Source organism: Hypomesus transpacificus, chromosome 15 (genome assembly GCF_021917145.1).
Source record: "Hypomesus transpacificus isolate Combined female chromosome 15, fHypTra1, whole genome shotgun sequence".
NCBI classification, from domain to species: Eukaryota; Metazoa; Chordata; class Actinopteri; order Osmeriformes; family Osmeridae; genus Hypomesus; species Hypomesus transpacificus.
Genome location: NC_061074.1, coordinates 13955057 through 13967387, shown reverse-complemented (window position 1 = coordinate 13967387; position 12331 = coordinate 13955057). Strand labels below are relative to the sequence as shown.

Genomic DNA, 12331 nt, shown 5'->3' with positions numbered 1-12331 from the left:
TGTATCATTAAAAACCTCATGGGCCCCTGAGTTCCTCCATCAGTCTGGGTACTTGCTGTCAGGGTCATTGCCCACTCGCAAAGATAACACATTCCAACAATTACCATCAAATGGAAGACAATATATAAATAAACTAGGCCCATGACAGAAAAGTGCAGTACCTGTAGTGTTGATCATGCTTTTGGGGGTGTGAGAGGCAGCAGAGAAGATGTTGGGGGTGCTGCCTGTGGCCATGGTGCTGGGCATGCTGCCCACCGTGGTGACCGCCTGGCTGCCTGGAGGAGGCTTCTTCACTGGTACCACCACACTCCTGTAACACACACACACACACAATCTTGGTGTTTGGAGTCACAACAAAACACTTCAGAGAACCAGGAACAAATAGACACCATAAGCTAACATGTCCATAAGTTCTTTTTTCTTGGACCAATAGGTCAGCCTCTGTTCTCCAGGTCTGCCTCGTATCCCTAGGTCAACCTCAGTTTCCCAGGTCAGACTGCTCCCCATCACTGTGTCTGAAGACTCTTTTCATGAACAATGTTTGTTGTTAATAAGAGAGGCTGAGGTAATTAAAAGAACATCCCAGAGCACCAATAATAGAAACACTCACTCATCAAGATGGCCAGAAATATTCCAGTGGTTTTCCCTCCTATTTATAGTTACTTTAAGACTTTTAATTTCAAGATATGGCCTCCATCACATGATGAAAAGAACAAAAAAAGGAACAAGAAAGAAAGCTATAAATGTTGTGGTTGGTCTGTAGCTGAGTTAAACTTGTGACCTGCCTTTAATAGTCCTGGACAGACGCTACATTCATCTTAGCAGACCTCTGCTTCATGCATTCTGGTTTTACGGGGGTTAGCGTTAATACAGCATACTGAGCTGTCTCAAATGTCTAGCAGGACATGGAAGGCCGACTTCCTTCATCAGGGTAGCCATGGGCTCTGGGTTCGGTGGTGATGCCAGGTTACACAAGCTAGGGCTCACTGGCCAGTCTCACACTCGGCTTGCTGTCATGTTAGTCTCCTCAGGATTAGCAGAGTTCAGATCAGTTATCAGAAAAACTACAGATACAAAAGAGTCTTGTTGTTCATTGTGAACCGTCAGAAAATGCTGTAGCGTGTAATAGTCACCGAGACGTCCATGCATTTTTATTTGGGAGCTTTAAATTCCCAAATCACAGACGCATGTCTGTGTTATTCTGTCTGGGCTTTAACCCTCATCCTGTTGAGTAGCTAAAAGGCAAACATTGGTTGATCTATAATGTATAATATTAGATATAAATAAAATACTTCTTCAGTCTTGTCTAAAGTAATCCTATTTCTTCTATGATTATGTGACACCTCTGAAGCCAAACAGGTACGGCAAAAAATCCACACTCACACCCTCGTATCTGAGACTTCTATGAAATCTACATTCATCAAAAGCTGCTCAATCTCTCCCCCTCCTCAATGTCTTCCTTTTCCTCCCACAGAGAGGAAAGAGCAAAGAGAGTATACTGCTTACTGAAATATTAAAGATCTCCAGAGATATAGCTCTGCTCTGAAGAACACTGATTGCAAAATGATTTATTTAATAGAGCTCTGCAGTGTTTTTGTCTAGGAGATTTCACTGACATATCTGGTACATTTGGAGCAAAAACGAGTTTAATTTATTTTCCAAAGTTATCCCTTGTTCTTATCATCCAGCGTTAGCTTCTCTGGCTTCTCTGACTTGGGTAGTGCATAGCAGACGATCAGGATGTTGATAAAATATGAACCTTCTTCTATGAATAATTCATTTACGTAGTGCTCATGAATGATTTATAGATTACCCACCACATATTTTATTAATAGGATTGTCTTAATTGAGTAGCGGGAAATAAAGCAGGGATTAATCTTGGTATGAATAGTAATAACTTCTACAGCTGTGACAGATGATGGCAGAGAAACCAGAGAAATATTTCCTTTAGAAATCCATATTTAACCGTCCATTCAGAATAACAGATACCGTGGAAACATAATTGGCTTTGAACCAACCACTTAATTAAAACTTAACCGATATATTCATACTTCACATTGTGACTTCTAATCACACACATGGTCAAAAAGCAAACTCCTCGTGTTACTAAGGGGCATGCTGAGGCTCACGGATGGAGCGTGGCTTTATTCCGTCACATCATACAGTCGTTCCATCTGCACATAAAGTAACCCTGGGTATTAAAGACTAATTGAAAACTTTACCTCCCGTCTCTGAAGGAAGAGCCCAGGAGAGTGGTCGCTCCGCTCCACACTTTCATTCTGCCCTTTCAATTTCTTTTTTGATGTTGTCACTCCCAATCTATCCCAGGTCTGACACACAATTGAACGGCCCTGTCTGTGGCTGGCAGCTCATTTCGCTGGCAGGTGGCAAACAATTAGACACAGCAAATTGAAGCTAGGGGGATGACATTAAAGCATGAGACGAAGTTGTATGTGGGGCCCGGACGGTTTGTGTGAAAGCATTTCAAAAATAATACACTTTAGCGTGGTGACTCATTTCAGGCTGCCAGCTCCGATTAGGGCTGTGAGGAGTGAGGGTGACAGGCCAGAGCTCAGGGTGGCGTGAGGCCGCTTCTGTTTAATCTGTCATCAACGCCCTGGAGGCCCTCCCCCCCTCCTCCGTCCACCCCCTCCTATTCATCACGTTCACCTCTGCCCAGCGGCTCCACTGCAGACATTACACCCAGGGTAGGGTCATTGTTCTCCCAGCACTAGCTACGCACGTGCACACAAATGCACACGCCTCCTGTCGGGAACCTGCCACCAATCACACTCAAGACCAGAGGGGTCCTTCTGAATGCAGTGTTTGTCTTGAACCTACCGTAGTTTATGGTCGATAACTTTCAGGAGGAATTTCACTATAAAATATATGACGACCAAATACCAGAATATTAGCTGGAGCCGATTTTATAACTACAGACATATCTGCAATAAGAATATAAAAACACAGTTACAGGACTTGAGTGCTCAGGAGAGAGTTTGAAGAAAAACCTACTGGGCATGGAGAACAAATCCAGTGCATGTAACCAGGAATACAGAATCAACTGCATTTTCCGATTTTTTCTGATTTACTAAAACAAACATTATTGTTGCTCCATACTGCCAACCAGACTTAGTGGACTTCAAACAGAATGATAGGGCAGCTTGACTGACAATGCTTATCCTTTCTCAATAGAAAAGTATCCACAGTTATCCAAACAATGATTAGATATCTTTTCAGAATATACAATCAGACACAAAGAACTGTCTGTACTCTGCAGCATGTTTATGTAGTCTACTTTATGAACAAATCCCTTTGTTTTTGTTATGGAACTACTGCTAAATATTGAATACAATAACACTGGTAACAACAATAACAACATCCTAGTTCACCGGATGACGGTGTTGAAGGAACGTTGTGTCCAAGCAACAGTGAGCTATTCAGAAACAGTTTCCTACTCACCTGTCAAAAGAGTGGAACTGCAGCAGGGCCTGAGCGTCCCTCTTGACAGCAGGGTCTGAGTAGGGCTGGGGCTCAGGCCCTGCCTCCAGAGCCTCCACAGGAGCTGCCACAAGGCTCTTCAGGATCTCCTTCACATTGATGCCTTTGTTGGTGTGGCTGATGCTGGAGATGGAGGAGGCCGGTTTAAGCACCTCCACGCTGGAGGTCTCAGACAGGGATTCCTTCACCCCCGAGGAGAGGGTGCACAGCAGCTCGGCCCTGGCCTCTGGCCCCCCCGCGCCCCAGCTGGACTCCATGTCAGCCCCGTTCAGCAATCTGGCGACATGCTCGTCCCCGATGCCGGAGTCTGTGTGAGGCAAGGAGACCCCAAGGTGAAGGTCCTCCGCAGGTGTGGGGCTGTCCTTACTGTTTGAGAAGGCCATGGGGTTCTCTGCTCAACAAAAACACAGGGCACATGCATATCATGTATATAAAAATACTGTGTTTATAATCTATTGATCCAACAGAATAATTGTGTTGTCTCAAGTCGAATCAAGTACACAGTACTTGCCAAGACGGGGAAATTTGATTTTGAATTTGTATCAGTCACACTAAATAACTTGTACTATAATTGGATTTTCAACTAAGTAATGTTCTTCGACTTTGAACAAAGACCTGTGCCAGCTCATGTTTTGACATCTTTAGAGAAAAGGAACAGATCAACTGTTGAGATTAGCTATGAAATCCCTAATTCATGTCACTATCATTCACTTTAAAGCTGAAATTCTCTTCAAAGTAACACTTCCTGTCAGATACATCCAGAATCTGCTCAGATGGTGACACCAACCTTGAGGATATGGAATTTTATTTCAATTTTACTACATATCGCATTCTCTTTTGAGATACAGAATGAGTGCAATGAGGGACTGGCAAAGCAAGTTATGAAACCTTTATCTTCAGACACAGTGTCACATTGTGCTGAGAGGACCAGCTATACCAGCCCTGCTACTGGTCTCAGAGGACCAGCTATACCAGCCCTGCTACTGGTCTCAGAGGACCAGCTATACCAGCCCTGCTACGGGGCCTAAACCCTGCTGAGTTCAGATATAGATGTGTCCTCTCAGCCTCCCTTTTGTCCTACTCTCGCCCGGTCTGACCCAGTTGTTTTCCAGATGCCTAGCCCATTAATATTCATCCCTTGCCCCTAACGAGGTCAGCCTGATTTAGCTTGAGAAGGCTTCCTGGTTCATTGCAGACCATTGTCTGGCACATGCTGTCTGGAAAATTCCCCTTTCTGGAGAAATTTATGAGAGTGTCACAGCGTGCCTCTCCGCTCCTTTGCTCTCCCTTCTTCACAGCAGCCTCTATGATCCCATTCTCCTCTGGTGGATTGCTTGCTTAATGGCCACTGACAGATGGAGCTGGAAATAGCAGGCCTGCCTGAAACTCTACTGCTCTGGGCCAGGATGCTGCAGTTCCCTCCCCCTCTCCTCTCATCCCAACCATGCCTATCGCTCTCCCTCCCCCCTTCCGCTCCTCCTAACCACTCTCTCTTCTACACCTGTAGCACCTCCTACTGTTCTCCCCCATCCTTTGTTTTGTCATCCGACCCCTACATTTTAGCATGCTTTATTCATTCTTTTTTTATCACACTCCTCTGATTTAGTTCCCCCTAATGAAGCCTATATGCTAACAATCCCTTTGTATAACACATCTAGCTTAATGCACTGTATCATTTGTGACTTGAAGAATATATATTTATTTTAATATCACAAAGGTCGGTGATTCATCTACCACATTCACAACAGTCCTCCTACCCTGACGTCTACTCTTAATTCAGTGCAGTGCAATTATTAGAACACATGAATAAATGATTGGATCTCAGTGGAGCGCCGAGCAGCTTCTCTGAGACAGGAAACCCCTGTGCTGTCGCTGCAGGCCGTGTTCCGCCGCAGAGCAGGGACAGAAAAGTGGAAGCAGAGGAAGAGAATGTGTAGTCAGACACGGCCCTGCCCACCTGTGTTGGTTGGCGAGTTGATCTCCTGTCTATGTACACTGCGTCCTGATAGGCTGGTGGATATGCCAATCTCACGTTGTGGCTCCAGGATGTCCCGGTACTTGGAAACCATGAGGACAGAGATAAAGTAGACCACGGCCAGAGCCAGGAACTGAGCCTGTTTACTGTCCTCCTAGCCGGGGAGACAAAGGAAATGATCACCATCGCAGCAGGGTCATATCTGCCACCGCATCTCCACCAACACAGACCCTGCAGGCTCAGACCTAGTACTGTCATCACTCAGTATGACCTTTACAGTGCCAAATGACAGTCTCCTAGTGAGTCCTCAGCTCTGCACTCCTCTGCAGACTCACAGTAAGGGTGCTGCTTGAGGGAACAAGGGCACCTTCCATGCTTGAAGGCTCTCTTGTTCCGCCTATAGTTTGGTCGGCCAAATGTGTATTAACTCTACCTGCAGGGATGTCCTTGTAAGATCCTTATACAGGGTAACACACACACACACACACACACACTTACCACATCTCGGAACACCACTGCACGTAGACGGTTGATATCGACATCCTGCAGAAGCCTGTCTGGGTCCTTGGTGGGAGAAAAGGTTAGTTGGGATATTGGTTTATGTGTCTCTACAGCAAAAAGACAGAAACCCTTGTCAGACACTGATTTTCCATCCACATTCTGGGCTCCTATGTAACACGTGTGCACAGACACACAAGGTGGGTTGGAATCCAGAGTGAAAAGGAATATGACAGACAAACTTAACAGTAGATTCTCAGAGACAGACACAAGGCATTACAGGACACAGGGTCTTTTGAGTGTATGTGTGTGTGTGTGTGTGTGTGTGTGTGGGGGGGGGGGGGGGCATAAGGACATACCTTGCTCACAGTGACTGCCCCGAGCATATTCTCCTGGGTCTTACTGTTGGGCATGAAGGACTTGGCTCCTCTGTCCCTCTGTCTCTGCCTGCAGTCCAGGCAGTTCTTCACGGCCACACAGCACACTGGAACACACAGAGACACTCAACATCTCACGCATGTCTGACAAATCTTCAGTTCTGTCATTCCTGTCCAGTGAAGACAGTCATGACACGCATCATCCATCAGACAAGTGATTTATCGCAGAACCTTCACCATCCAAGAGTGCTGGACTTAAATGAATTAGCTGCCTTGGAGAAAATAAGGGGATTTCATAGATTACTGGAATTACTGAAGCTGTCATACGATGGTGGTGCCCCAGCGTTTTGAGATTTCATTATTCATCTTTCGTGACAGGTAATATCTGTGGTTTATCCATCACACACATACACTTACCCAGTCGGAGGCACTGCCTCATCAGTCCTCCGGAAGACATGTTCTTCTCTGCCTCGATCTCGCTGAAGTTGAGGGAGCTGGCGAACACCAGCACGTCCACCATAGCCATGAGACGGGAGAGGAAGGAGACGGCCGTCTCTGACGACATGCCCTGGGTCGCCTCAATGTTCTCCAGCTCCGTCTGGACACAGACACACACACACACACACACACACTGTCAATTGATGTGCCCTGCATTAGGTATCCCAATTTAACTCACTTTTTTGGGGTGAACTTGAAGGGATGCAATACCATTTGCATTTTAAAAGAGTCCTCAGAGACTGAAATGACGCACAGGGTGGGAATCTGTTTGGATCTAATGTATCATTACGGCTTCAATATAACAAGGACATGAGAGTGTAGAGAGAAAAGGAACCTCGGAACAAAAATACTCAGCTTCGTACTCTGGGCATACAGGAGGAAATAAATGGAACAAATGAACACAAATATGCTTACACTCTGAGGTTCTCTAACAAAGTAGTTTTCTAAAATATGCCAGAATTAAGTAGATCAAATAAAGTTTATACACATAAACAGCATTGGGCATGCAGTTTTACCATGTGACCAGTAGGTGTCAGTATTACACAACAGACTGGGAGACAGCTTACAGTGGGAGAGGTGGCTGCGGACAGTAAAGGCAGGATCCCTCCACAAGCGATAATGATGTTATCCACCATTTGTGAGATGAGGTGTATGGTGTTGTGGACGAAAATGATATTCTCGTTGCTGTTGACAAAGTCCATGACGGATTTGGTGGAGTGGCTACAGGGGAGCAATCCAAAATATGATTAATATTCATTTGATCATGCAGTCACATTTCATGGCATATCAACCATGGGTCAGAAGTAACAGCACATGGCAAATATCCTCAATAAGCTGTAACTTGCTCTACAGTGAGTCGGCATGAAGGTAGGATTAGCATGAATGACCTCTAGTGACACAACTGTGCAGGCCGAACACAGTGTGGGCTTAGAAAAAGGTCAAATCTCTTCCGAACGATGCTGTCTAAACCCCCTATTTAAATCTACTCAGTGTACATCAGTGTATACGAGTGCCAACTGTCAGTCAAACTACAAGGTTCCTCTTCCTACGGCCCCACCTTCTCCAGACGTGGACGTCGGCCTCCAGGGCAAACAGGAGGTCGGTCAGCAGCCTCTGGTGCATGGGCGACCATTTGAACTCTGGGATGCGGAACATGGTGGTCCTCGGGCCGGGGCTGAACTGCCGCCGCTGCTCCTCCGTCATGGGCATGCCCCGGAAGCCCAGGTCCACACGTAGGTCCCTCTCAAGCTGGCTGGCACTGCGCCCATGCAGGGACTAGGGGAGACAACCGCAGCATGCAAACACACACACACACACAAACACAATATAGTGATCATCTCTCACCACTACACACATATATACTGTATTGATCCCAGCATCAGTTAATACAGTGCTGTGGGGTTTTGAGATTAATCTTCATTTTATACAGTGCCCTCCAAAAGTATTGGAACAGTGAGGCCAATTCCTTTATTTTTGCTGTAGACTGAAAACATTTGGGCTTGACATCAAACGATGAATGTGAAACCAGAGATCAACGTTTCAGCTTTTATTTCCAGGTATTTACATCAGGATCTGATGCACAAATTAGAAAATATCACCTTTTTGTTCGAACCCACCCATTTGTCACGTGAGCAAAAGTATTGGAACATATGACTGACAGGTGTGTTTTGTTGCCCAGGTGTGTCCTATTACATACATTATTCAATCAATAAATACCACTGAATGTCTACACTCAGGTTCAGATTGGGTAAGATAGGTTTTGTCTATGCAGACTGTATTCAGAGGTGAAAACAACATGAAAACCGGAGCGCTGTCTTTGGGTGAAAAACAAGCAATTGTGAGTCTTAGAGAAGATGGAAAATCAATCAGAGCCATTGCAGAAACATTGGCCATAGCCAGTACAACCATTTGGAATGTCCTGAAGAAGAAGAAAACTACTGGTGTACTAAGTAACAGACGTCGAACAGGTAGACCAAGGAAAACATCAGCAGTTGATGACAGAAACATTGTGAGAGCTGTAAAGAAAGACCCTAAAACAACTGTTAGTGAGATCAGCAACAACCTCCAGATGGCAGGAGTGAAGGTATCACTATCTACTGTTCGCAGAAGACTTCATGAACAAAAGTACAAGGGCTACACCAGAAGATGCAAACCACTCATTAGCAAGAAGAATAGGAAGGCCAGGCTGGAATTTGCCAAAAAGTACAGAGATGAACCTCAAAAATTCTGGGACAAAGTTTGATGGACTGATGAGACAAAGATTAACTTTTACCAAAGTGATGGAAAGGCTAAAGTTTGGAGAAAGAAAGGAACTGCTCATGATCCCAAACACACAAGCTCATCTGTGAAACACGGTGGAGGTAATGTCATGGCTTGGGCTTGCATGGCTTCTTCTAGGACGGGCTCATTAATCTTCATTGAGGATGTAACACATGATGGCAGCAGCAAAATGAACTCGGAAGTCTACAGAAACATTTTGTCTGCCAATTTAAGGAAAGATGCAACCAAACTGATTGGCAGAGCCTTCATCATGCAGCAAGATAACGACCCAAAACACACTGCCAAAACAACAAAGGAGTTCATCAGGGGCAAGAAATGGAAGGTATTAGACTGGCCAAGTCAATCTCCAGACTTAAACCCTATAGAGCATGCATTTTACCTGCTTAAGAGGAGACTGAAGGGAGGAACCCCACAAAACAAACAACAACTGAAAGAGGCTGCAGTGAAAGCCTGGGAAAGCATCAAAAAGGAAGAATGCAAAAGTTTGGTGACGTCAATGGGTCACAGACTTGCTGCAGTTATTGAAAGCAAAGGATTTGCAACTAAATATTAAGTCTTATTCACTTAAATATGTTTTAAGTATATCTGTTCCAATACTTTTGCTCACATGACAAATGGGTGGATTCAAACAAAATGTGATATTTTCTTAGTTGTGCATCAGATCCTGATGTAAATACCTGGAAATAAAAGCTGAAACGTTGATCTCTGGTCTCACGTTCATTATTTGATGTCAAGCCCAAATGTTTTCAGTCTACAGCAAAAATAAAGGAATTCGCCTCACTGTTCCAATACTTTTGGAGGGCACTGTATGTGTTCTATACTCTAAGGCTGTGGTTTTCGGCCCTGTTCCTCAGGGCCCAATGTCCTGTATGTTTTAGATGTTTCTTTGCTCCAACACATCCAACTCAAATGAATGGGCCGTTTTGGAGCTCTGCAGAAGCCATGATCAGATGACCATTCATTTGAATCAGGTGTGTTGGAGCAAGGAAACATCTAAAAACACACAGGGTTAAAAACCACTGTTCTTAGGGACAGAGCATGTGTACAGCTGGTAAATCCGCCCCCCCAAAAGTGCATATCATAGCACTGTGAAATCAGGTTGAGAGCATAAGCCTATGAATTGAACATGAGAAATGATGCAACCGCAAAAACCAGAGTCGAAAGTAAGTCTGCCTCCCACTCGCCCTCGATGCGTGGGTGAGGGAAAACACAGGAACCCTTCCAAAAGAGCACCACACACAGCTAGGACAGCGAGCAGGCAGATCCCCAGTGATCTTCACACAATAAGCCTCCCCCAGCCTAGCTGTGGCCTCCTGTTGCCAGGCCCAGTAATCCAGCCCTGCCTCCCATCTCTTCCTGGGGCCCTGCCTGGGTAGCGCCAGTCCAGCCAGTCCCATTACAAACAGATCTGAGAAGGAGAGGGAGCCTGTGGGTGGTACTTACTATAGATCTGTTCATTCATGGACAACTGATCCTGGGTTACATATGTGTTTGGGTACCCAGCCAACTTTTCCTCTTTCTTTCCCGCCTCCTCTCTTCCTCTGCTGGGCCTAACTGTTACCTTGGTGACCTCCCCAGAGAAAGGGTTCTTCACTATTCAAAGTTCTATATCTTTAAACCATCCATAATTTCTGGATTTGTAATGTTCTACCTTGGAGACCTCTCAGATGGTCAACAGACCATACTACTGATCAGTGACTAAAAGCGATCAGGCCCTTTCACACCAGAACTTGAAAACGTCCATTAATATTTGGGGAGTAAAATCCCGGGATACATAACCTACTGACCTGGGTAGTGGTTGTGGTCTGAATTTTCCTGATTTCCTTGTCCTTCCCATCATCTGACCTCTCAGTGTCAGAGGTGGTGCTGGCAGCGTCTACTGAGCTGCACGTCTTCACGGTTGAGGGGTCAGCTTCACAAGCTACCTTAAAGGCAGTGCTGCCTCCTACCTCAGCCATGGAGCTGATGTCACTCAGGGTGGGAGGGAGCTTAAACTCTGCCTCGTCCAGGATGCCAGCGCTGCCCCCCGGCTCAGAACCAGCGGTCATGTGAGCCAGCAGGTCCAGGTCATCATTGGTCTGGACCGGGGGCTTCGGCACTGCTGGCGGGCTGGGCAGACCCAGGGGCTGGGCAGAGTCCTGGTCAGGAAGCAAGCTGTTCTCTGCGTCACCCGGCATCTTTCCGAACAGGAAGATGTTACTGGGGATGCTGTCTCTGTCATCTGCCAGAGTGATGAGGGGTCCCGTGTTCTCGTCCTGCACGCCATCCTTGGGAACCAGGACACTGCTGACGTTGCTGGTGAGCTTCTCCACAGCGGCGCAGTAGACGTTATCCAGCAGAGAGTCCACCTCCATCAGGGCTCCGTTCTCCGGCATCCCCAGCACCTCCAGAGACAGGTCCACGTCGTCCAGCTTCACCTCCTCGGCCTCCACCTTCTCTGCCTTGATGTCCACCAGCAGGTCATGCACCTCCACCCTGACCCCAGCCACGGTCCTCCCGGCCACGCCCAGAGCCCCCTCGGGCCCCTTGCCCTCCGCCAGCAGGTTACGGGAGTCGGCCTCGGGGTCGTCCGCCTCGCTCTCTGGCGTCTGAGTCTGGGAGTGGTTGTCCATTTCAGGGATCTGGATGGCACCTGTGATGGCTGCCGCCTGGGCAGACAGGCCACAGATGGTGCTCACCAAGCCCTTCCTCCCCTTCTTGATGTTCTCCTCCTCCAGTCTCTGGTACTCCTCATACATCTTGGCCAGGTACTCCTTATGGGCCTCATACGTCACCTGTAAAGATATATTCCATTGGTGCACCATGTTTCCTTACGTCACTATATTATTTATTAGGGTTATTAGCATGGTTGTGTGGCCCACTGTGAAAATGAGAGTATGAAAACCGGAGTTTTTAACAGTCATTACTGTTTCCCTCCTCAACAGCAGAGGGCAGTGTTTACTCTACATCCATTCACACAGCAGTGATTGGGGGTGATTACCTTGGAGTGGGCGATGGAGAGTGTGTCCACCCACACCCGCCAACCCCCCCACTCATACTTAATAGCATGGTAAAGCAGGATACGGAAGATATTGTAGACCATCTCGGCAATCTTCTGTTCCTCAGGGTTCTTGGGGTTGATGTAGCCCAGCGAGAACATCCAGTCCTGCCACACAGAGCACTGCAGCAGACACCTAGGTACACCACAGCCAGCACAGCAGCA

General features: G+C 46.5%; 1 protein-coding gene across 1 annotated transcript in view; it reads right to left on the bottom strand.

Moving 5' to 3' along the window:
- The window catches only part of nbeab (neurobeachin b), a 139253-nt gene that overhangs the window by 82388 nt on the left and 44534 nt on the right, over positions 1-12331 (bottom strand). The window contains exons 21-30 of the mRNA XM_047035687.1: positions 12110-12302; positions 10917-11903; positions 7907-8124; positions 7416-7569; positions 6769-6949; positions 6334-6458; positions 5975-6082; positions 5459-5630; positions 3463-3892; positions 162-310 (exon numbers count right to left, since the gene is read on the bottom strand). Coding sequence (XP_046891643.1) covers positions 162-310; positions 3463-3892; positions 5459-5630; positions 5975-6082; positions 6334-6458; positions 6769-6949; positions 7416-7569; positions 7907-8124; positions 10917-11903; positions 12110-12302 — 2717 coding nt within the window. The remainder of the gene's footprint in view (positions 1-161; positions 311-3462; positions 3893-5458; positions 5631-5974; positions 6083-6333; positions 6459-6768; positions 6950-7415; positions 7570-7906; positions 8125-10916; positions 11904-12109; positions 12303-12331) is intronic.